The 26,360-nt window shown below is 40.4% G+C and overlaps 1 protein-coding gene across 5 annotated transcripts in view; it reads right to left on the bottom strand.

Annotated features, from left to right (window-relative positions):
• Positions 1–26,360, bottom strand: part of SCML4 (Scm polycomb group protein like 4) — a 201,521-nt gene that overhangs the window by 44,703 nt on the left and 130,458 nt on the right. For all 5 annotated transcript variants that reach the window (XM_069726266.1, XM_069726269.1, XM_069726270.1 and 2 more), the window contains 3 exons: positions 17,657–17,786; positions 16,715–16,915; positions 221–415 (listed from right to left, as the gene is read on the bottom strand). In XM_069726266.1, the coding sequence (XP_069582367.1) occupies positions 221–415; positions 16,715–16,915; positions 17,657–17,786 (526 nt within the window). The remainder of the gene's footprint in view (positions 1–220; positions 416–16,714; positions 16,916–17,656; positions 17,787–26,360) is intronic.

Below are 26,360 nucleotides of genomic sequence, written 5' to 3'. Positions count from 1 at the left end.
GAGTTCCCAAAATATGTTAATGTCAGACAATCAAAAGGTCACACACTCTCTGAAGGGCTATTGGATTTCTTAGACTATACAAGGATCAAACTTATTAAAGATTTTAAGCTTTAATATAAAAATATACAGTGCTTACAATAAAATATATAAAAAGATAAAAATAAAACGACACAAATATGCAAAACATATCTTAATCAAAAACATGAAATCAAACTTGTACCTGACTCCATCCTTCCAGTGTCATATTCCTTAGGGTTGTCTAAAGTCGTACTATACTGTATAAAGGGTTGATTGCTGAACAGATTGTCACAGATAAGGCTGCGGCACAGCTTCTTCAGGAATCGCAGAACATATCCTATGCTGTTCACTACAGGAAGGCTGAGAAGATGCTGTTTTCCTTCAAATGAAGCAGAAACTGAAAAAAAAAGATACTTTTATTATACACACTTTGGGCTCGTGCAGACAACTTTACTTTCTTTCTGCGTGCGATCCGACAAACATTGAATCACACTCTGACCAATGTTATAGTATGGGGTTTGTGTACATGTCTGATTTTTTCCTCGGATTCGGATCGCACCTGGCCAAGCAAATCAATGAGTCCGTGGAAAAAATTGCACTGCACTCAAATGAAATCTGATTGCAGTCTGATTTCCAAGGACTGACACAATGAAGAAGATGGAGACATTTTTTTAACTAGGCATAATAGACCTGATTGTTTCAGATGAGAGAAAATACGCTGTTGTGATCCTAGCCTTATACTGTAGTGCAACCTGTTGTTCACAGGGTATGCCATAATGACTGACATTGGCGATTTCTAGGGTCTTTTTTTTTTGGTATTTTCTTAATTTTAATTATTTTTAAAAGAAATGTGGAATCAGAAAAGGATATGTTTCTGAAATAAAGTCAAACATATTTTTTAAGAATACTTGGTCATTGCTGGTATTAATTTTTCATGTCACTGTTTAAAAGAAATATGACATTTTCCTTCTTTCACTCTGGGCACTCTTTTTTGCCTTTTATTAAACTGAAACACATAAAATTCTCATTTTAATATCCAACGGGAAGACTATAAAAGAGGTTTATACAGACATTCCTATATGAATTTTGAAAGTAAGTGCGCCATGTTTATCAGGTGTGAAGAGCAGAACAAAAATGATTACCTCAATGAACAAAAATAAAAAAAAAGAATTTGTGATAAATATTGACCTGTCCATTCAAGGACATTTTAGCTATAGTATGAAATCCTGTTTTTCTTGTCTGTGGAATTGCCTTTGTACTGTTTGTTGTGAAACTGCCGCCCACGAAACTGTTTTCTTTTCTTTTCTTTCTTTCCTGTTTTGTCTCTTTGTTTAAACATGCAAAACTTGTATAACCACTAAACCTACTGAAACAACTATATAAAGAAGGGATAGCACCTTGAAGGCAGGCGTGCTTCAGAGACTTCCCAGTGATACACTATACAAGACGTGTCTTGTGTATTATTTCTGGTGATTCCCCACTTCCAAAGGCTGCTCCGACTGAGTGTGATCCCGAAATTTCCTGGCGCCCGAACAGGGACCCGAGGTCTGTGTATTCCTTCAAGAACACCGGCAGAATACGAACGAAAAGAGAATCTGGGATAATGGACGGCAGATGAACAAAAACCTTGCCAGGTAAGAGACACTGTTAGATCTCTTATATCTGCCCTGCACTGTCCGTAAGATTTTCTGTGTCGTGTTCTTTAGCGGGTAGTTCTAGTAGAGGAGGATACCTATAGCTTGGGTTCTTGAACTATTTAGGAATTGATCACCTCACGGAGTACGGCATTGAATGAGAGTGAATGTGAATAGAAGGTGTGTGGAAGTTGGGAATAGCCCTATAAGCCGCCCAGGGGGTTGAAACAGAAGAAGTGACTGTCCCACTGGGCAACGTGGTTGCGTCCTTTCGGGGAGACCTCCGCGCCTATGTTCAATCTCTGATCCTGTCTTTGACAAAAACCTGGTGACGGATAAGTGTATGATAGTATGAGCCCAGGACAGATAAATTAGCCTGGGACAAGATACGTTGTATGTTCTTTTTCTTTTTCTGTCTGGTTGCATTTGTGTTGTTTGCTATAGGTGTAGGAATCAGGATTTTCTTACATCAACACAGTTTAAACATCCTAGCTCCTTAGGAAGAAGGTAACGAGGTATTCTCATACCCAAACGCCACCTAGGGCAAGAAAAAGACATCCTAGCTCCTTAGGAAGAAGGTAACGAGGTATTCTCATACCCAAACGCCACCTAGGGCAAGAAAGCTCAGGATAAGAAAATGGGGAATAAGCAAACAAAGTCGGAACCAGAAGAATTAGATATCTATACTATCATAAAGGAGAGAAGTGGTGAAGATGCCACTAAGGGGCTGAAAAAGATTTTTAGTAAGTTTGGAGTTACTAGGGCAGAAGCTTTTAGTAGAAAACTATGGGAAGGAATTCAGGAAAGGAAAAAAGGCATAATCAGAGACAAGAAATGGATAGATCAGATCCAAGCATTGATTGATGTCTCTAGGATAGCAGAAAATGAGGGATGGACATATAATCAACAGAGTAAAAAGTGGTGTATTAGACCCACAGGCTGTGGAGAAAAACAAAATGTGGAATCTAAAAATACCCCACCCCCATACCTTAACCCACATGCCCCATCTTTTCTCCAAACACCACCTCAAAGTTTAGCCGGACCAGGAGGATGGGTATGTCCGCACTGTGGACAACAAAATCCAGACTGGAGAAATGATTGCCTAGCCTGTGGTACACCTAGACATGGCGCTGTACTTGCCCCTGTTAGGGTAGTACCAAGACCCTTTAGGGAACCTGGTGCTGACGGAGTAATGGGAACTAGATATCACCAAACTCGACAATATTTCCCTTGGTCCCCCGCTGAAGGCATGTCTCTCTTGCATAACGCACCAGATCCCACCCAGTGTCCAGTTAGATTTGCACAATATATACAGCAAATTATGCAGACTCACGCTGGAGTTTGGGCAGATGGAGAAGAATTATGTAGAATGAAAATGACTCCTGGACTCTTCCAGGAGCTATTAGCAAATCTACAGGTACATAGGCCCCAAGCAGGAGATGGTGCCTTACAAACGATAGAATCAGGTACACAATTTGTAGATCACTTAATGGTTTTCATGAGGGAGAGACAGAGGCAGAGAGGAACAACGGGAGTGGTGGCTCAGAAATCTGGACAATCAGTAGACGAATATTATCTAAGTGTAGAAAATAATTTCAGAGATGAAGGCATGGATCTAACCGCTCCAGGAATGATGAGGTTAGTTACAAAAACCTTTATAGATGGATTGTCTCCAAAAGTGAAGGAAAAGCTTAAGGCCGCAACCCCTGATTGGAGAACCTTGGAAGACCCACACCTGGCTAGACAGAAAGCTGTAGGGATAGAAATGGACTTAAGAGAAAATTCTAAGCCAGTAAGAATTGCACAGGCTAATACTGGCTCTGCTAATCAAAAGTTTACTTGTCATTACTGTAAGAAGCCAGGACATTTCCAAAGGGAATGTAGGAAGAGAAAAACAGATATAGATTCAGGAACCTTTGTACCCAAAAATAGGATAAATAACCCAGTGCCTGATCAAACAGACAGCTCAGAATGACTGAAAGTTATGCAGGTCTCTCTTCCTTCTAGAAGACCAATAATACAAGTTGAAGTTGAGGGTAAAAATGTACCTTTTCTGATAGATACGGGAGCAACATCCTCCATTTTAAATCAGGACTTTTTACCATATCCTGACAATATATCCTCAAAGGTTACATATGCAGAAGGGTATGATGGTAAAATTCAGGCGTTGCCCTTTACAAAACCTTTAAATGTGAGCTTTGGCCCTAAAACTTTTGTATCCAAATTTTTTATTTGCTAAAGGTGTACCTACCTGCTTGTTGGGTACTGATGTCTTAAGTAAAATGCATGCAAACATCCATTTTAGAGAAGATGGCACAGTAATGCTGACCATCCCTGAAGATGCAGAAACTCTGGAACCATATGTTAGAATACAGGCAATGGAGGATTTTCCCGAAATTTACACTCAACAAGCAAAAATTGACTTGTCTCGGGTTCCTGACAGCCTATGGGCAAAACACTGATGTAGGATTTTTATCAGTAGCTCCTATACTGTTAGAAACTGCCCCGGGAACCATATTACCTCAGCTTAGGCAATACCCCATCAGCGCCCAGCAAGAACAGGCGATTTCTCAACAAATTCAGGATTATGTGTTACAAGGTGTTTTGGTAGAAATCAGGTCACCCGCCAATACACCCTTATATCCTGTTAAAAAGAAAGTGTCCTCCAAAGAAACTATGGTGAAATATCGCATGGTGAACGACTTACGGGAAATCAATAAGGTTTTGGCACCGGTCACCCCTGTGGTACCGAATCCTCATACCTTACTGTCTCAAATTCCCAGCACTGCTGCATATTTTACGGTAATTGACTTATCAAACGCATTTTTTTCTGTGCCACTACATAAGAACTGTTGGCATTTGTTTGCCTTTACATTCAAGGGTAAACAATTAGCATGGACAAGATTGCCACAAGGTATGGTACACTCACCAACTTTGTACTCTGAAGCAATGCAGACCGTGCTAAAAAATTTCATCCCAGAACCAGGAGTAGTCATTCTACAGTATGTAGATGACTTACTTATTTGTTGCCCTGATGAGCAGACGGCAGTTACCTCAACTGTTAATTTCTAAATTTTCCTAGCGCAAGAAGGCTGTAAAGTAAATAGACAGAAACTCCAGGCTTGTCAACAAACAGTCGTGTTTTTAGGTCACTGCATATCACAGGGCATTAGACACCTCACACCTCAACGTACGGAAGCCATACGTAACATGCTTGAACCCAGGAATCACAAACAGCTGCGTGCTTTCCTAGGTATTGTTTCACACTGTAGACAGTGGATCATACATGCAAGTCAACTCATGCAGTCTTTATATGACTGTATTGCCAACACACCATATTCACTCAGTGAAGAGGCTAAACAGTCATTTTCCTCTTTGAAAACAGCACTGGTATCAGCTCCGGCTTTGGGACTCCCAGACTACACTAAACCTTTTCAATTGATGGCAGCTGAGATATCCTCACATGCTACAGGGGTGCTCACACAAAAACATGGAAACAAACAGAGACCTGTGGCATACATATCAGCTCATCTGGACCCTGTAGCTAGAGCCGCACCTTCTTGTGTAAGAGTAGTAGCCGCAATTTCACTGTTATTAGATAAAGCTTCTGAGATTGTTCTTGATCACCCACTTCTAGTTCAGACCACTCATGATGTACATGGCATTCTTAACCAGGTCCAACCTAAACATATTTCAATGGCCAGACACCTCCGTCTCCAATGTTCCCTACTACTGCCGCCCAACATTTCCTTTGCCAGGATTCAGACTCTTAATCTCGCGTCTTTGCTCCCTTTAGAGTCTGAGGGGGGTACCATACCTGAGGAAACTGCACTCTCCAACTCCTTTGACCCATCAAAGTCAATGCATGATTGTGTACAATTAATGGAACAAGAGACTCAGGGCTTATGTAATGTACGTGACAAGCCACTCTGTAATGCTACATTTGAACTTTTCATAGATGGCAGTAGATATGCAGATATGAATGGACAATTTCATACAGGTTATGCGGTAGTAACTCAGCATGAAGTGCTGAAAGCAGAACCTCTCCCTGCTAATCAGTCTGCACAAGAAGCAGAACTTACGGCATTAGTTGAAGCTCTAAAAATAGCCAAAGATCAGACAGCAAACATATACACTGATTCTAGATATGCACATGGCATTATTTTCGATTTTGGCGTAATATGGAGAGCCAGAGGTTATATGACTGCTTCAGGCCAACCTGTTAAACATGCCTCCCTCATTAGACAGATTCTGGAGGCAGCACAAGAAACTAAAGAAATAGCGGTGATAAAGGTAGCTGCACATGTGAGACTCGACACCGAGGAAGCCAGGGGTAACGATAAAGCCGATAAGGCAGCAAAACAGGCAGCACGTAAACCCTTACATCATGCCCACACACTAGATAGCTCTGAAGATGATGAGGAAAGATTGAAGGAAGCTCAGAAACAGGTAGACGACGAAGAACGAGGGCAGTGGCAGAAAAAAGGGGCAGAAGATCAGCAAGGATTATGGAAAAAAGGAACTTTGTTGTGTTTACCCAGAGCCTGGTACCCCGCAGTGGCAAGTGACCTCCACCTACCCACGCATGTGTCGGCAAATGGTATGACGCTCAAGGTAAAAGAAAGGTGGTTGGCTCCAGGTTTTGGTAATTTTGCTAGGAACATGTGTGCTGCATGCGCTATATGCCTGGCACACAATCCAGGTCAGGCCATTAAAACCCCAACCAAGCATCATGTAAGACCACTGTATCCCTTTCAAAGACTCCAGATCGACTACATCCAACTTCCTAGGTACAATGGATACGAATATGTGCTTGTGTGTGTGGACATGTTCTCAGGGTGGCCAGAGGCTTATCCAGTTCGTAAAGCCTCAGCAAAAACTACTGCCATTAAAATAGCACATGAACTGATACCCCGTTACGGCATGCCTGAGGTGATCGAGTCAGATAGAGGTACCCATTTTACTGGGGAAATATTCCAGAATGTTATGAAAATGTTGGGAGTAGAAAACCAGTTTCACACTCCATATCATCCACAGAGTTCAGGTAAAGTGGAAAGATTAAATGGGACAATAAAATTAAAAATCCAGGAGGCCATGGCAGAAACAGGAAAGCCTTGGACCGAGTGTCTACCACTTGCCCTGTATTCCATCCGAAACACCCCAAGGGGGAAGGCTAAGCTGTCACCACATGAGATTCTTTTTGGTAGAGCAGCAAATTTGGGTTGTTATTTTCCACAACAACTGATGTTGAATACTGAGACTTTAACTGCTTATGTACAAGAATTACAAAAACGTTTAACTAAAGTGCATTCGCAAGTTTTTGCTTCCCTTCCAGATCCAGAAAATCTCGAAGGAGGCCACAAGTTGGAACCTGGTGATCAAGTCTACGTGAAAAGACACACCAGAAAGACTCTGGAACCGAGATTTGACGGACCTTTCCAAGTCCTGTTAACAACTCCAACAGCAGTCAAGCTTGAAGGAAAGGCATCATGGATACATGCAAGCCATTGCAAAAAAGCAGTATAAGACTCATGATATTGATGTTAATAATGTTAACCTCAACGGAGGCATGGGAAAGACTGAATTCTCTAGCCCCTTTGAACAATAGATTCGTACAACATCATAGAAAATTAGTGCATGACTTGTTAAATAATACGCAACCCCTGGCAGATTGTTGGATCTGTACCCATTCACCAGTATCAGCCACAAGTATACCTTTTCTAGCAGTTCCCGTGTCAGCTGAAGAAATATTCGCTTGGCCTAATTGTTCAGACAACCTGGCCAACAACCAACCTGGCAATACTAGACTATGGAATACTACAATCGCCATACCAATTGTGGGATGGGTAGAATTTCCTTGGTGGCAGGGCAATCTTACAGGAAAAATAGACAACTTACAATATTTAGCATTCAAGGGAGGAAAATGGGTACCTAGGAATAAGACTGGATTAACTGATTTAGGACAGGTCCCCACTGAAAATCTACAGCTCAGTTTCAGTACAACCACCCCTTCCTCTGATGCTTTCAAACCTACAGTATTGGAAAGATATATACATAATAGAAAATGGGAACATTCTGAGTTGTTCCCCCAAGGTGATGCAAACAGTTGTACAAGTAAGCCGGGGAACCTGGTTTGTAATGAATCCAATGAGTATGTCAACGGAATGCATGTATGTGGGAATCCCGCAGCCGGGTACTGTAGCCCCTTGGGACAAAAACCCTCTTGGTGTATGCTTCAGAATGTATCTAGTTTTGTGGATTTGGCTCACAGATTGGTATTGCAGCACTCAGCTTTGTGGGATCTGCCTGAGGGTACATTTTGGATATGCGGAGAAGGAGCATATAAATGGCTTCCCGTAGGTATAAAGGGTACTTGTACATTAGGACGCCTAACCCCGGCTACTTTCATAATTTCAAATAAACAAGTGAATATGCAAGCCGTGCCCAAGCACACACTGTATAAAAGAGCTGCAGATAACTCACCACGTCCCTCGGGGAGGCCGCATATAGTACAAATGGGAATTCCCAACAAAATTGCTAGTACCATTTTTATTTATCCTATGTTAACACAAATGTGGGATAAATTAGTTAGAGCCACGGATTATCTAGATGATCAGATTTGGGATATATTGGACATATTAAATACTAGTATAGCTGTACAGAATCAGCTTATAATAGTCACTAACCAACATACCCTGGTATTGGATTACCTAACTGCCTCACAAGGGGGTATGTGTCAAATCATCGGACCCACCTGCTGTCATTATATAGACCCGAATAGTACTATGAGTATGAGATTTAAATTAAAAGACGTACAACGACTCAGGGATCAGTATGACAAAGACAATGACCAAAATAAGGATAGCTGGTGGTCAGATACCTTTTCTTTTCTTAACCCGGCCAATTGGTTCAGAGGGATCGGTGGGTGGGTTACCGGGATTATGCAAAGCCTAATACATACAGTTATGGTTATTGTAATTATATATGTATTATTCAAGGTTGTACTCAAGGGTATCTCGGTATGCACAAATAAATTTTGTGTAATGGATGCGAGAATATAAAGTTTTTTTTTGTAATATCACAAAAAGAATGACTAAAATGATCGACAAGGTTTTGAATGGAATATGTCAAAGGGGGGATTGTGAAGAGCAGAACAAAAATGATTACCTCAATGAACAAAAATTAAAAAAAAGAATTTGTGATAAATATTGACCTGTCCATTCAAGGACATTTTAGCTATAGTATGAAATCCTGTTTTTCTTGTCTGTGGAATTGCCTTTGTACTGTTTGTTGTGAAACTGCCGCCCACGAAACTGTTTTCTTTTCTTTTCTTTCTTTCCTGTTTTGTCTCTTTGTTTAAACATGCAAAACTTGTATAACCACTAAACCTACTGAAACAACTATATAAAGAAGGGATAGCACCTTGAAGGCAGGCGTGCTTCAGAGACTTCCCAGTGATACACTATACAAGACGTGTCTTGTGTATTATTTCTGGTGATTCCCCACTTCCAAAGGCTGCTCCGACTGAGTGTGATCCCAACACAGGTTAAACACATCCATTTAATAACGCATGAGTCGTGATTATTATAATAAAGTGTGATGATAAGCTGGTCTAACTCTACATTTAGTGCTATACTTATTGATCATTTACTCTATTGTCTTTGAACACATTTTTTTCAGGTCAAAAGAATAAAGGAGAGAGCAGGAAGACATAAAACTCAAAAATGTACATTTTATAATAAGGGGTGGTTCCTAAAAAAGTTCCATCTTTTCCTATTTTCAGAAGTCCTAATAGCACTAAGTCAAATAGTTGAATAGTTTTAGAAATGCTCCATATGTAGTAGAAAAATTAAAATTTTTTTACTCAGTCTTGACTAAATTCCAATTATCCTCCCCGTGTCAGGCAATTTGTCTATTGGAACCCATTTTTTGTCTGACACTCTCCGATAGTGTCGTAAATTGTGGAGCATGATGATACATGAGCCGCGGCTCTGCCATCCACTATAGTATTCATAGGTTTGTTGCTTCGCTTTAAAGTGTCCGCTAGATCTTTTCTTGCTCTAATTAATTCTCTTTGTTGGAACGACGGCTTACTAATTAGCTCAGCAGCTCCTGAACCGTGAATGGCTGAGCAATTTCACAAAGCTTATTTTTCTTATTTCATGTCAGATGTGCCAGTGTTTATATGCACTAGTCCATGTCTGAGTTATCTCTCCCCTTTATTTAAGGCTGGTCCTCTTTAATCCTTTTTCTGAATAATCTTTTACACACACATGGACATTAAATGTTGCTATTTCACGGAGTGAAAGTGAACCGGTTCTACGGTACTAGGTTATTAGTACTTAACGTCTATGAAAGTTATACAACTTTCTGACGTTCAACTCCTTATCGTATTCAACAAATTTCTTTTCAGTGTGTGAATGAAGTCTAATAAGGCCCTGATTTATCAAAATGTTTATGCCAGTTATTTGTAAAAGAATTAGAAAAGTACATTTTTGAGCATCGCTGAGTTGCGCTAAATTTTGCCATTTACAGCTAAACTCCTTGAAAATGACTAGAGATGGGGAGGGGCCAGGGTGGGATAGGGAGTGATTATATCCTTCTGTCAATTCCTTAGTAGAGGCAACGTTTCTTATAGCAGAAATGTTATTCCAGTCATTGACTGGAGTAACATTTCCAGTGAGGCGTATCCCACTGGGTCCTGGGTTCAAATCCCACCAAGGACAACATCTGCAAGGAGTTTGTATGTTCTCCCCGTGTTTGCATGGGTTTCCTCCGGGTTCTCCGGTTTCCTCCCACATTCCAAAGACATACTGATAGGGAATTTAGATAGTAAGCCCCATCAGGGACAGCGGTGACAATGTGTGCAAACTGTAAAACGCTGCGGTATATGTTAGCGCTATATAAAAATAAGGATTATTATTATCCCACTGATAAAAAGCACTGAATTCATTAAGTGGCTTATAATGAATATGGCGCATCTTATTTCTTCATGCCCCGTAGTAAACACCAATCTTAATGAATCAGGGCCAAATTGTGTAAAGATTTGGTCTGCTCTTGGCTGAGAAGTAGATACTACAGGATCAAGTCTAAACATGGAATCTATAAGATTAATATATCAATTTCACAGATGTCTTGTGAGAAGAGTAATACGGTGACTCTCATCCTGTATCTTCAGCCTCTCAGCTCCTTGCTTTCCAGGGACTTTTAATTCTATAGTTTACAACTCATTGACTAAAAGCGGCCACTAGTGATACTCTGCAGAGGTGGTCGGTAACCTAGGCAATGTGCTGCAAACAATAGAGTTAAAAAATCCTCTTAATAAGAACAGAGAATTTTTTTCAAAACAAGGTAAATTGCCAAGTTGCTCTGTGCCCGTTAGGTCTGTGCCCGTTATTGATCCAGTCACAGGCCCATCCATCTGATCCTTCAAGAGTCATTCTCATCTCATCAGTCCATAAAACCTTTGAAAAAATCTGTCTTTATATATTTATTGGCCCAGTCTTGATGTTTCAACTTCTGTGTCTTGTTCAGTGGTGGTCGAATTTCATAAGTCCTTACCTTGGCCTTACCTCGGCCAAGTCTCTGAGCACTGAATCCCTTGTATTTCTGGTTACTTCAGGAAGGCTGCAGTTCTGGAATTTGACAGCACTGGAGGATGATGGGGTCCTGATACGCTTCATGTATGATTCTACTCAAATCTTGGCAGCTAATATGCATTTTTTTCCCTCAATATGTTTTTTGTGACCCTGTTGATTATTTACAACATAACTTTTGATGGTTTTGTGATTATGACCCAATATTTCAGCAATTTGAAGAATGCTGCACCCCTCTGTAAGACTTGTAACAAATTTTGACTTTTCAGAGTCATGTAAATCTCTTCTTTCACCCATTTTGCCTGAGGAAAACAAGCTACCTAATAACTCTGCACACCTTGATAAAGAGTGTTGTACAAATAATGAGATTAAAAAAAACTCACCAAATACTCAACTTGTGCACATGGCCTTAAAGTTTCATGTCATGGCCAAACCACTAAATGCCTTATCTGCTTATGATTTAAAACTTGTATTACTTGGGAATGCAGCAACAGATAGAAGAAAGGTGTCAATAGATTGAGCTTTCAAAGTCCTGCATATCCATATATGAGATTTGAGAGATGGGGGGTTAATCTAATTGATAGATTTACATTAATATTTTATAACAGGGCAATCTCATTCAAATTGATACCTCCCTTTATTAACAAATGGCTGAATCACCTGTAATAGCTGTGCACTTCAGCTGTTTATTTGTTACTAGCTGAAGAGCCCGGCGTTGCCTGGGCATAGTAAATATCTGTGGTTAGTTATAGCACCTCACTTCTCTTATTTTCCCATCACGCCTCTCATTTTCCCAATCACATCTTTCATTTTCCCCCTCACATCTCTCATTTTCTCCCTCACACCTCTCATTTTCTCCCTCACTCCTCTCATTCCCCCCTAACACTTGTCATTTCAACCTCACATCTGTCATTTTCTGATCACTCCACTATTTTTCCTCACTTCTCTCATTTTGCACTCACACCTTTTCATTTTCACCTCACACCTCTCATTTTCACCTCATCACCTCAGTATATACATGTTTGTCATCTCCCTTATATATAGTATACATCTGTATGTCATCTCCTGTATATAGTATATACCTGTATGTCATCTCCCCTGTATATAGTATATACCTGCTGTGTGTCATCTCCCCTATATATAGTATATACCTGAATGTCATCTCCTTCTATATATAGTATATACCTGTATGTCATCTCCTCCTGTATATAGTATATACCTGTGTGTCATCTCCCCTGTATATAGTATATATCTGAGTGTCATCTCCTCCTGCATATAGTATATACCTGCATGTCATCTTCTATATATAGCATATACCTGTATGTCATCTCCTCCTGTATATAGTATATACCTGTGTGTCATCTCCCCTGTATACAGTATATATCTGAGTGTCATCTCCTCCTGCATATAGTATATACCTGCATGTCATCTTCTATATATAGCATATACCTGTATGTCATCTCCTCCTGTATATAGTATATACCTGTATGTCATCTCCTCCTGTATATATATGTACCTATATGTCATCTCCTCCTCTATATAGTATATACCTGTGTGTCATCTCTCCTGTATATAGTATATATCTGTGTGTCATCTCCCCTGTATATAGTATATACCTGTGTGTCATCTCCTCCTGTATTAGACCTCGTTCACACGTTATTTGCTCAGTATTTTTACCTCAGTATTTGTAAGCTAAATTGGCAGCCTGATAAATCCCCAGCCAACAGGAAGCCCTCCCCCTGGCAGTATATATTAGCTCACACATACACATAATTGACAGGTCATGTGACTGACAGCTGCCGTATTTCCTATATGGTGCAATTGTTGTAGTTTGCTTATTAATCAGATTTTTATTATTGAAGGATAATACCAGACTTGTGTGTGTTTTAGGGCGAGTTTCGTTTGTCAAGTTGTGTGTGTTGAGTTGCGTGTGGCGACATGCATGTAGCGACTTTTGTGAGATGAGTTTTGTGTAGCAACATGTGTGTAGCAACTTTTTGTGTGTCGAGTTACATGTGACAGGTTAGTGTAGCAAGTTGTGTGCAGCAAGTTTTGCGCATGGCGAGTTTTGCGCGTTGCGAGTATTATGTGTGGTGCCTTTTGAGTATGTGCAAGTTTTGTGTGAGGCAACTTTTGCATGTGTTGCAACTTTTGTGCATGTGGCAATTTTTCCGCGTGTGCAAGTTTTGCGTGTGGCGAGTTTTTCATGAGGAGAATTTTGCACTTGTGGCGAGTTTTGCAAGAGCCTAGTTTTTGCATGTGGTGAGTTCTGCGCGTGGCGAGTTTTGAGTGGCGACTTTTGTGTTTTGACTTTTATGGGGCGAGGTTGGTGTATTTGTGGTGAAATGTGTGCTGAGGGTAATATGTGTTCAAGCACGTGGTAGTGTGTGGCGTATTTTGTGTGTGTTCATATCCCCGTGTGTGGTGAGTATCCCATGTCGAGGCCCCACCTTAGCAACTGTACGGTATATACTCTTTGGCGCCATCGCTCTCATTCTTTAAGTCCCCCTTGTTCACATCTGGCAGCTGTCAATTTGCCTCCTACACTTTTCCTTTCATTTTTTCCCATTATGTAGATAGGGGCAAAATTGTTTGGTGAATTGGAAAGCGCGGGGTTAAAATTTCACCTCACAACATAGCCTATGACGCTCTCAGGGTCCAGACGTGTGACTGTGCAAAATTTTGTTGCTGTAGCTGCGACGCTTCCAACACTTTTCCTTTCACTTTTTCCCCATTATGTAGATAGGGGCAAAATTGTTTGGTGAATTGGAACGCGCGGGGTTAAAATTTCACCTCACAACGAAGCCTATGATGCTCTCAGGGTCCCGACGTGTGACTGTGCAAAATTTTGTTTCTGTAGCTGCGACGCCTCCAACACTTTTCCTTTCACTTTTTTCCCTTATTATGTAGATAGGGGCAAAATTGTTTGGTGAATTGGAAAGCGCGGGGTTAATATTTCACCTCACAACATAGCCTATGACGCTCTCGGGGTCCAGACGTGTGACTGTGCAAAATTTTGTTGCTGTAGCTGCGACGCTTCCAACACTTTTCCTTTCACTTTTTTCCCCATTATGTAGATAGGGGCAAAATTGTTTGGTGAATTGGAACGCGCGGGGTTAAAATTTCGCCTCACAATATAGCCTATGACGCTCTCGGGGTCCAGACGTGTGACTGTGCAAAATTTTGTGGCTGTAGCTGCGACGCCTCCAACACTTTTCCTTTCACTTTTTCCCCATTATGTAGATAGGGGCAAAATTGTTTGGTGAATTGGAACGCGCGGGGTTAAAATTTCACCTCACAACATAGCCTATGACGCTCTCAGGGTCCCGACGTGTGACTGTGCAAAATTTTGTTTCTGTAGCTGCGACGCCTCCAACACTTTTCCTTTCACTTTTTTCCCCATTATGTAGATAGGGGCAAAATTGTTTGGTGAATTGGAAAGCGCGGGGTTAATATTTCACCTCACAACGTAGCCTATGACGCTCTCAGGGTCCAGACGTGTGACTGTGCAAAATTTTGTTGCTGTAGCTGCGACACTTCCAACACTTTTCCTTTCACTTTTTTCCCCATTATGTAGATAGGGGCAAAATTGTTTGGTGAATTGGAACGCGCGGGGTTAAAATTTCGCCTCACAATATAGCCTATGACGCTCTCGGGGTCCAGACGTGTGACTGTGCAAAATTTTGTGGCTGTAGCTGCGACGGTGCAGATGCCAATCCCGGACATACACACATACACACACACACACACATTCAGCTTTATATAGTAGATTTCCATGTGGTTTTGCGGATCATTTGATTCTAAAAAAATACAGCTTTATACATCTTGAAGCACCAGTCATCTGTTTTTTCTTTAAAGCTATCTATTTTAAAGTAGACATGCCTCTCTTCCATTGACCTAGGCATTCTTCCCTAGAAACAATTTTGCAAAGGCATTATTCTGCAGCACACAGAGGGCAGTCTCCTTGTTCCTAATATAGACCCACAGAAATGCAGTATTTAGCACATGCAGCTTTTCTGTATATACATGCATGCTAAATATTATCATAAAATATTAAAATTGCAATCGTATCCCTAGACAAACTTTCTAAAATATATACAAGCAATTCAGCAGTTTAGTCTTAGCAATTAAACATCTGTCTGTTAATTTTAATCTGCTGAAAGTGCTGCCCATTGTGTTGGATTGTCAATGCAACCCTCTTCTTCCACTCGTGACACACTGATAGCAACACCACAGAAGAAATGCTAGCACAGGCTTCCAGTATCCGTTGTTTCAGATGCTGGGGTCATCTGAAGGGAATTGTCTATGCTGTGAAGATACGAGATGTTCAGCATCTGAAACAACGGATACTGGAAGCCTGTGCTAGCATTTCTTCTGCGGTGTTGCTATTGTTATAGCTGTTTTTCATTCTGACCCAAATGTCAGCTGACAGATCACCAGTGAGACCAAATTGTGGAGTTACGCCCGTCATTTTACAAGCGCGCTTGGAGACAAAAAGACACCTCACACATATCCTGTGAGCAAGTCACTTTTATCTCCAAGCGCGCTTGTAAAATGACGGGCGTAACTCCACAATTTGGTCTCACTGGTGATCTGTCAGCTGACATTTGGGTCAGAATGAAAAACAGCTATAACAGTTTTGGCCCCACGTTGCAGCTATAACACTATCAGTGTGTCAAGAGTGGGAGAAGAGGGTTGCATTGACAATCCAACACAATGGGCAGCACTTTGAACACATTGTATAAGTGGTCATAAACTTGTAAATAATGCACCATTGTCTTTCTTGTGAAATTCTCAATAAGTTTGATGTGTCACATGACCCTCTTCCCATTGGAAAAAATAAAGTTGGATCCAAAATGGCCGACTTCAAAATGGCCACCATGGTCACCACCCATCTTGAAAAGTTTTCCCCCTCCCAAGTACTAATGTGCCACAAACAGGAAGTTGATATCACCAACCATTTCCATTTTATTTAGGTGTATCCATATAAATGGCCCACCCTGTATATTAAATTCTACAGTTTCTGTTTATGTGTCTTTTAGGGTGGAGATATGATATTTCGCCTACCAGAACAAACTTTCAGACATTGACAGAATGCTACCAGATGAGGCGAAAAGATGCAAAACATGCCCTGCCCTGGAGCAACTCGAAACGCTGAACACAACACGGTTGCATTGCTCCTTTGCTGTGTGTTCATCATATGAAGAGGACCTTTCACGACATGCTTTTTTATTTTACATCGTATAACTCACTATAAAAAAAGGCAAGACAAAAGAGTTGAGGTTGAAAAAACACATTTTAATCAGCTCTTTAAGAGCGGTATTAGTGAGCTGTATACTTTAAAATAAAAAAAACAGTGAAAGGTCTGCTTTAAGAGTAGATCTAAAAAGAACTTGTAAAAAACAAGCACAAAAAAATAACAGCAATATAGAATTTATGTGCCGACGAATCTTCATTCCCCATTACCTGAAACCATTTCTCCTCCATAGCCCTGCTTCACTAGGGAGAACACACTCTTCTGCTGATGAGCACAGTCAATGCAGGCTTGAACTGCCTGCTGTAGCACCATGGAAGGACGCTCAGGTCCAAAGTGGTCAGGGAGTTGCTGGACCTTTTTTCTGTCAAGATATGGTCCATTGTTTCCTTGTTTGTTCACATAAATACAAACTGAAATTTAAGAAAACAAAAAAGAATATTAAGCTAGTACTGCATAAAAATAATAGGACATCCTGCAACCCACAACTGCAATAATGATGCTTAGTCTTCTGCTGAGACCCTATGATATTATATCATTGATATACATTGGGTAACATCAAATTTATTATTTTGATTGCTTATATTAACATTCCACATAACAACTAATGATTTCACATGGAGCAACATCTGCTCCATCCGCTGGTTTCCATTAACATTTAGATGAATGTTATACATGATGTTGTTTATAATATTCATCACATTTATATTATATTGATTATATTATTTATAATAATCATTTTTACTATTCATTAGATTATTATAGATAAATGTTATTCAGTTGATCCAAGATGTTATTTCTATAGCCACATGGGGATAAGTGGCTTCTACTCACACAATGGGGCACTTACCTCTTCGAAAAAATAAATTGGAAAAGCAAAAATCCAACATATTTGATCTCTAAGACATTGGGGGACCATTGAGCTTAGCCTACAGATACTAGCTTGTTGGTGGATCAAATTGAAATTGGTGGAGATCTACTGACATTCATCTAATGTTTGTACCTAGCATTGGAAGATTAGGTCATTAATATGCACACAGTGCCCCCCGAAACATTCAAATCTTAAAGTGAGCAAAGAGTGCTGCACTCCTAAATACCCATGTACACGCCTGGCTGGATAGATCGGTGTTATTGTGCCAGCGAAGATCTTATACCTTTAAGTGCCTGTGGAACAGCAGAATTGGGCACAGTAGCTGCATCCTGAGGAATAGAACTGATGTCTGGTTCTGGAGTGCTGCGAGGAGGCGAAATTGCTAATGGGGTCATTACAACACGGGATTTCAGCTGCAAAACAGATAGAAAATGTTCATTGGCAAAAAAAGAGGACATTGCCACAGGGAGTGAATTAGGCGGTCATGAAAGGATACACTACACTCTACAGCATGGAGTTGTAGCTTGACAATCTGAACACAATGGTGTATATTGATAGATTCCGGAGAAATAATGCTGATATTGTCAAGTTTTTGCTGTTTTTCAAGCAGTGGACTTCGGAGAGAATATTAAGTGCCATTATCCTTACATGTAAAACTGAACTAATGCATTTAATACTAGGTCATAATAGGATTTTCTGCTTCATTTGTTTGATACAGGGATCAGTGTACAGGTGCGGCATCCAACTACTATGATATTGATGACTTAGTCAATGGCCATCAATAAGAGATTGGTGGGGGTCCACAGTCTGATCTCCAGTACCTAGGAGCATCCACTAAATAGAAAAAAGGGGAAAAGTCAGCTCACCAAATTTGAAGATCATCGCACGGGTACCAGCAGTGCCACGTGGAAAGGGGTTCAAAAACGAGGAGCAATCTAGCAAAGTGGTCTTCAATAAAATGTAAACTTTTATTAATAGAAAATCATAAAATAGATAATCCAGTGTCACAACCACATCAGCGAGTTATGAGCAAACACGCTTTGAATAGAAAACCTTATTCATTGCTCATAACTGGTGCAGTTGTGAAATTGGCTTATCCATTTTATGCTTTCCCATCCACTAAATAGTGGGATGGTGTTGTGGTGGTCCACTCTATACACTTTTATATATGCCAGTTACTGTGGCTGGTAACAGATGCCAGTTGTCGAATCGCTGACAATCTCTTATGGACGACTAATCTAAAAAATCAATATCAAAGTATTGGAAAATTCCTTTAAATATATACCATTCAGCAGCACAAATATTCTACTAGAGGAAACCAATATAATATGGATTTTCATTTTTTTTCTTTTTTTCACTGCATAAACCTCCCCCTAGTTGTAGCTGTATACTAAAAAAAATTAACAGATCTTCCACAGAAACAACTATATCAAAGAGACAGAGTTTACTAATCCTCTGGTGATAGTATCCTGCTGATAAAATAGTGATTTTATTAAAAAAAAAAATACAGCAGCAGGTCAGTAAGTGATGCATTCTGGGAATCAAGGTTTCTGCCTTACATCATGCAGATCTCAGATTAGGTAGCAAAAGCCTGGTGACAGATTTGTTAACCATGAGCTCAATTGTATCTTTTGCAATTTGGATGCAACTTGTACTGTGCAAAACTTTTTGGCAGGTTTGGCAAAAATTGATGAAAAGAAAGAATATTTTAAGAAATGGAAATGTTAATAGTTTACTTTTATCATTTTATTAATTAACAAAATGCCAAATTTATGACAAATAGAGTAATTAAAATCAAATTAAACTTTGTAGTGACAACCCTTTGTCTTCAAAACAGCCTCTATTCTTCTTGGTATACTTTCATATAGTTTTTGAAGGATTTAAAGGTGTGAGATTTTGCTAAACAAATCCTTCTGTCTGTTCATGAAATCTCACATGAATCTCAATGATGTTGAAATCAGGGCTCTTCCATGACTCCTTGTTCTTCTTTACGCTAAAGATAGTTCTTAATGATACTGGCTGTATGTTTTGGATCGTTTTCCAGTTGCAGGATAAATTTTGATGCCTCCTTGATGGTAATGTATGATCAGCCTGTATTTCTCAGCATTGAGGACACCATCAATCCTCACCAAATCGCAAACTCCATTTCCTGAAGTAGAACCCCCAACTTTCAAGGAGCCTCTACCATGCTTCACTATTACCTGCAGAAACTCATTATTGTACTTCTCCCCATTACATTGGTGATCAAACAGCCTTCTGTTACTGCAAAATATTTAATATTTTGACTCATCTGTAGCAAGCACCTGCTGCCATTTTTTGCACCCCAGTTCCTATGTTTGGTCGTAGATGAGTCGCTTGGCCTTATTTCCATGTTGAAGATATGGGGGTTTTGGCCCGTAATTCATGCATGAAGATCACTTTTGGACAGACTTCTTCGACCAGTAGATCAGTGTAGCTGGGTCCCACTGGTTGCTACCAATTCTGAGTTGATGGCACTGATGGACATGTTCTGATGTAGAAGGAAAGTAAGCTTGATGTACCTTTCTGCTGCTGTACCTTTCCTTGGTCCACCACTGATTAAAAATATTTTCCTGTGAGAGATCTTGGTGATGCAGTATAGCTACATTTTGCCTTGTTGCTTTGCTCAGTCCTACAAAATTGTCAACTTGTGGGAAATAAAAATCGATCCTGTTTTTAAAAGGCAAAGGATGATCACACAGATTTCTCTTTTGTCCATTCCTTTTGCATTTTTTTAAATTGATAAAAAATAAAATACTAACACTTCTATTTTTAAAGCATTCTTACTTTGCAGCATTTTTTCCACACCTGCCTAAAACTTTTGCACAGTACTCTACATATCCACAACAATTCTAGGAATGCAGCGACCCCAGGAATCAATCTGTGATTTAAAGCACAGATTTACCTTTGTAAATTTGGGAATAATTCAGTTAATAGTATTAAAAGTATATTAAGAAATCACTGATAAGAGTTGTGAAGGTTCACTGTAAACAAAGTCTAATTGTAAATTGTGTTTAAATTTAAGAATATATTTAGAAAAATTTTAAAGAGTATCCGTTGTTGTCATTTTCTTTTCATAAACCAATAGTACACATACAAATAATAAACTTCTAAATGTATCAGGGAAATCCGTATCTTTTTGTCCTCGAAAACTGATCTTTCACTCTCTGTATTCAATGGTAAAATCTAAATTCAGTGAAAATATATTTTCCCATTAGGAGATGACAGTTGCTACTGATAAGATTCTATCTGGAAGGGAGGGTAAATGAGGACAGAGGAGCTATAGGTTACACAGACTGTCATGCCAGTGACTTGCATGGTTGGTAAGCGCCATCCTACTCACACTGAGTACACCGCTCTGCTCCTCCCAGTGTCAGATCTTCTCCCTGAGCTGCCTCATGCTACACTTCCAGAACTGCTACATTCTTCTGTTGCTGGAGAGTCTCCACACGGCTATACGGAGGTGCGCCCAGACTATGCAGGAATTTAAAACCGCTGTGTGCTGCAGAGTTTTGATTCTCTGGCCTATCCCCTGCCAGCAGTAGATATACTAGGCAGCTCCTTCCTCCCTGATTTGCCTGAGTTTAGGTTCTAGTTGCAGGCTGCCTCTAGTTTCCTGCCAAGATGTATTATTATTTGACCCTCCTGTTACTGATTAAGCTTATTTACTCATTCTGTCTGACCTCTCCACTTTTGACCCTGGCTTTGTATTTTGAACCTATGCTGTCGGCTCTAACCTTGGACTTTCTGACCACATCTCTGTATTTGCCCTATGTGTTTCGTATTCCTGCCTTTGACCCATTGATCAGCTGCAGCAGGTTAGGGGACTGCACTCCAGTGGCGAGTGGTGACTACCCTAATGGCCCAAGCCTATTCTCACCATCAGAGGCTCTAGAGGAGACAGGTAGTAAATTAGTTATGCCCCTCCAGAGTAAGCCTGGCCAGTGGTGCAGTGGGACCCACTGTCATCACAGAGACATGCTGCTGCAAGTTCTCCTGAATTGACAGTTATACTTTAAACTTTTTTTTAAGTTTCAGACGAACTTGCAGTAGAATATCAGTGGCTCCTATGGTCCTCCCTCATCCTGTTCTCTCCTTAGAACTTTATGAGTAACTGTACTTACTTTATACTAACTGTCATGTGAAAGTATGTATTAATTGAAGATAGATTTTATCCCTGAATTTAGAGTAAAAGATCAGTCCAGAAGAGGAAATAAGCAGATTTCTCTGATAAGATATTTTACAAAGTTGCTTATTTTCATGTGCACTATTAATTTATGAAATAAATATCAAATAACAATTACTCTTTAATGTTTCTATTTTACCTGTTTGTATTTGGGTTACATATTAAATTGTTATACAGTGGGGCAAAAAAGTATTTAGTCAGTCAGCAATAGTGCAAGTTCCACCACTTAAAAAGATGAGACGCGTCTGTAATTTACATCATAGGTAGACCTCAACTATGGGAGACAAACTGAGAAAAAAAAATCCAGAAAATCACATTGTCTGTTTTGTTAACAATTTATTTGCATATTATGGTGGAAAATAAGTATTTGGTCAGAAACAAAATTTCATCTCAATACTTTGTAATATATCCTTTGTTGGCAATGACAGAGGTCAAACGTTTTCTGTAAGTCTTCACAAGGTTGCCACACACTGTTGTTGGTATGTTGGCCCATTCCTCCATGCAGATCTCCTCTAGAGCAGTGATGTTTTTGGCTTTTCGCTTGGCAACACGGACTTTCAACTCCCTCCAAAGGTTTTCTATAGGGTTGAGATCTGGAGACTGGCTAGGCCACTCCAGGACCTTGAAATGCTTCTTACGAAGCCACTCCTTCGTTGCCCTGGCGGTGTGCTTTGGATCATTGTCATGTTGAAAGACCCAGCCACATTTTATCTTCAATGCCCTTGCTGATGGAAGGAGGTTTGCACTCAAAATCTCACGATACATGGCCCCATTCATTCTTTCATGTACCCAGATCAGTCGTCCTGGCCCCTTTGCAGAGAAACAGCCCCAAAGCATGATGTTTCCACCACCATGCTTTACAGTAGGTATGGTGTTTGATGGATGCAACTCAGTATTTTTTTTCCTCCAAACATGACAAGTTGCGTTTCTACCAAACAGTTCCAGTTCGGTTTCATCAGACCATAGGACATTCTCCCAAAACTCCTCTGGATCATCCAAATGCTCTCTAGCAAACTTCAGACGGGCCCGGACATGTACTGGCTTAAGCAGTGGGACACGTCTGGCACTGCAGGATCTGAGTCCATGGTGGCGTAGTGTGTTACTTATGGTAGGCCTTGTTACATTGGTCCCAGCTCTCTGCAGTTCATTCACTAGGTCCCCCCGCGTGGTTCTGGGATTTTTGCTCACCGTTCTTGTGATCATTCTGACCCCACGGGGTGGGATTTTGCGTGGAGCCCCAGATCGAGGGAGATTATCAGTGGTCTTGTATGTCTTCCATTTTCTAATTATTGCTCCCACTGTTGATTTCTTCACTCCAAGCTGGCTGGCTATTGCAGATTCAGTCTTCCCAGCCTGGTGCAGGGCTACAATTTTGTTTCTGGTGTCCTTTGACAGCTCTTTGGTCTTCACCATAGTGGAGTTTGGAGTCAGACTGTTTGAGGGTGTGCACAGGTGTCTTTTTATACTGATAACAAGTTTAAACAGGTGCCATTACTACAGGTAATGAGTGGAGGAAAGAGGAGACTCTTAAAGAAGAAGTTACAGGTCTGTGAGAGCCAGAAATCTTGATTGTTTGTTTCTGACCAAATACTTATTTTCCACCATAATATGCAAATAAAATGTTAAAAAAACAGACAATGTGATTTTCTGGATTTTTTTTTCTCAGTTTGTCTCCCATAGTTGAGGTCTACCTATGATGTAAATTACAGACGCCTCTCATCTTTTTAAGTGGTGGAACTTACACTATTGCTGACTGACTAAATACTTTTTTGCCCCACTGTATGAAGAGCAATTATTGCTACTGTTATTATTTCCCTTCATAATAAGTAGAATAAAATAAGCTGAGATAACAACTAGGATATAGGAAACGCGATATATTAAAATGTTTTCTCCATCAGAACGTTACAATGTCTTGGCCATTATAATAGTAGAAAAACAGTTTGGGAGATGTATTGCAAATTTGAATTGAATCAATATTAATTACCGTAAGTTACAAGATCACATTAATCTCATCAGTGTTATAACAGAAGTCAATGTGAATTGTTTTAAAATTTAAAAACTGTAATGTGTTTATATTCATTGAGCTATTTAATAGCTGGGTGGCCTAAAGCACTTGCATCAACCGCTTTGTCCCTGAGACATCTCAGCTTGAGACTCTACACTTGACTGGTGCAAGAAGTTCATCGATCAGCTGTATTTTCAGAGATATTGGAGCAAATGACAAAACAGTCGCCTCCAGTGTGTTTGGGTAGCAAGTATACTTTATCATTTACGACTAAAAGTGTACTTATTTATCTAGAATAAGATAAATGTAGTAATGGAATTTATGCTTGAAATCTATTGCAGCAGTACATTTTCTAAAGATTAAAGTTATAAATACCACAAAGTTATTTAGGAAGCAAGTCAATCCATTAAATTTAACAAAATATATGCAGTACTGTGAAAAATTATTTATTCTACTTTTTTGTTGTTGCATATTTTTCACAGTTAATTGATTCAGATCATCAAATAAAAATAATAAGTGTAACATAATAGTGCTAATACATGTGTATTAGTGTCAGGGTGTAGTGCTCGCAGGTTACAGCTAATTACTGGGCTGCACTGAACATTGTTTCAAGCTGCAAGTACCGATGCAGTATGGTAATTAGCGGTAAACCCAGGAACACTTATGTAATAACACCATGAGATCTACCTATCCTTGATGAACAATCTCAACAAGAAATTCTTTAGGCTATGTTCCCACGGTGAGTTTTTAACTCTGTGTATTTTTTTTAAAAAATGCAAGTAATCCATTTTACGCAATGGGTGCAGAAATGGTTCACAAAATCTGCAACATCAAAAATTCACCAAAAACTCATAATGGAAACAAAAGGCTTAAGAGGTTTCAAAAACAATAATTGAATATATAAGTTTAGAAAGGGCTAGAGAGAAATTACTGTACATATGGCAGATTTGTTGGTGAAATGTCTGTCACTGATGAATCTAAATAGGGTTTTCAGAAACCATGACCCTGATTCATCAATACCTGCGTTTTTCACCCCAGTCTTGATTAGCGAGTGGGGTGGAAAGCAAAGTGCCTGATTCATTAAAAGGCACATGCCTCTGTGCACCACAAATCGGACTCCATGTCAGAGACTGTAGTGAGACTTGGGTTGTAAGTTATGGCAAGGCTCATCATGAATTTGATTAGTGGTGATTGTCATGCCGTCTTCCCACCCAAGCTCCACCACTCTGTTGGAGCTGGGCAAAAATGGCATGGAAATGCCCAAAAAATTAATTTTTGAGCAGCCTTGCATTGTGCCAAAATTTTGTGACTTGTCAAACTTTTTATGCCAGAATTTTAGTCTAAAAGCTTTCATGAATTGTAGCCCATGTGTTTGATGCCAAAACAAATGCATGAGTCGGAGACTCATGTAATCATCATTAGAGGTAAGGTGCCTATACATACATACACCTTTGAGAACTGTTGGATGAACACTTGTTTGACCCATAGATATCTCTCCTGGCTTTCCCCCAAACACAAGAGTGCTTGGTACAGCTAAGTATTCATACATTTTCAGTGGGTAGAGGGGAAAATGCTGCTATCAAACACCTAAAGGTACCGTCACACTAGACGATATCGCTAGCGATCCGTGACGTTGCAGCGTCCTCGCTAGCGATATCGTCCAGTGTGACAGGCAGCAGCGATCAGGCCCCTGCTGTGCTGTCGCTGGTCGGGGAAGAAAGTCCAGAACTATTTGGTCGCTGGACTCCCCGTAGACATCGCTGAATCGGCGTGTGTGACACCGATTCAGCGATGTCTTCACTGGTAACCAGGGTAAACATCGGGTAACTAAGCGCAGGGCCGCGCTTAGTAACCCGATGTTTACCCTGGTTACCATCCTAAAAGTAAAAAAAAAAAAAACACTACATACTTACCTACAGCCGTCTGTCCTCCAGCGCTGTGCTCTGCACTCCTCCTGTACTGGCTGTGAGCGTCGGTCAGCCAGAAAGCAGAGCGGTGACGTCACCGCTCTGCTTTCCGGCCGCTGTGCTCACACAGACAGTACAGGAGGAGTGCAGAGCACAGCGCTGGAGGACAGACGGCTGTAGGTAAGTATGTACTGTTTGTTTTTTTTACTTTTAGGATGGTAACCAGGGTAAACATCGGGTTACTAAGCGCGGCCCTGCGCTTTGTAACCCGATGTTTACCCTGGTTACCGGCATCGTTGGTCGCTGGAGAGCGGTCTGTGTGACAGCTCTCCAGCGACCAAACAGCGACGCTGTCGGTATCGCTGCAGCGTCGCTTAGTGTGACGGTACCTTAAGGCTGCAACTTATCTGCAGTGAGAACAAAAGGACTTACCATTAGAATTCAGCTTGCCCAATCTTTATCTACCTCAACATCATCAGTCAGGGGAGTCAGGAGGCTTAAAGGGACACTGTCACCTGAATTTGGAGGGAACAATCTTCAGCCATGGAGGCGGGGTTTTTGTGTTTTTGAGTCACCCTTTCCTTACCCGCTGGCTGCAATATTGGATTGAAGTTCATTCTCTGTCCTCCATAGTACACGCCTGCGCAAGGCAAGATTGCACCTTGTGCAGGCATGTACTACGGGGGACAGAGAATGAACTTCAATCCAATATTGCAGCCAGCATGCAGCCAGGGGGTAAGGAAAGGGTGAATCAAAAACACAAAAACCCCTTTAAGGTACCATCACACTGAACGATATCGCTAGCGATCCGTGACGTTGCAGCGTCCTGGCTAGCGATATCGTTCAGTTTGACAGTCAGCAGCGATCTGGA

The sequence above is a fragment of the Ranitomeya imitator genome, chromosome 5, assembly GCF_032444005.1.
Source record: "Ranitomeya imitator isolate aRanImi1 chromosome 5, aRanImi1.pri, whole genome shotgun sequence".
Lineage (NCBI taxonomy): Eukaryota > Metazoa > Chordata > Amphibia > Anura > Dendrobatidae > Ranitomeya > Ranitomeya imitator.
The sequence above is the reverse complement of the archived record's forward strand: the minus strand, read 5'-3'. Positions and strand labels throughout refer to the sequence as shown.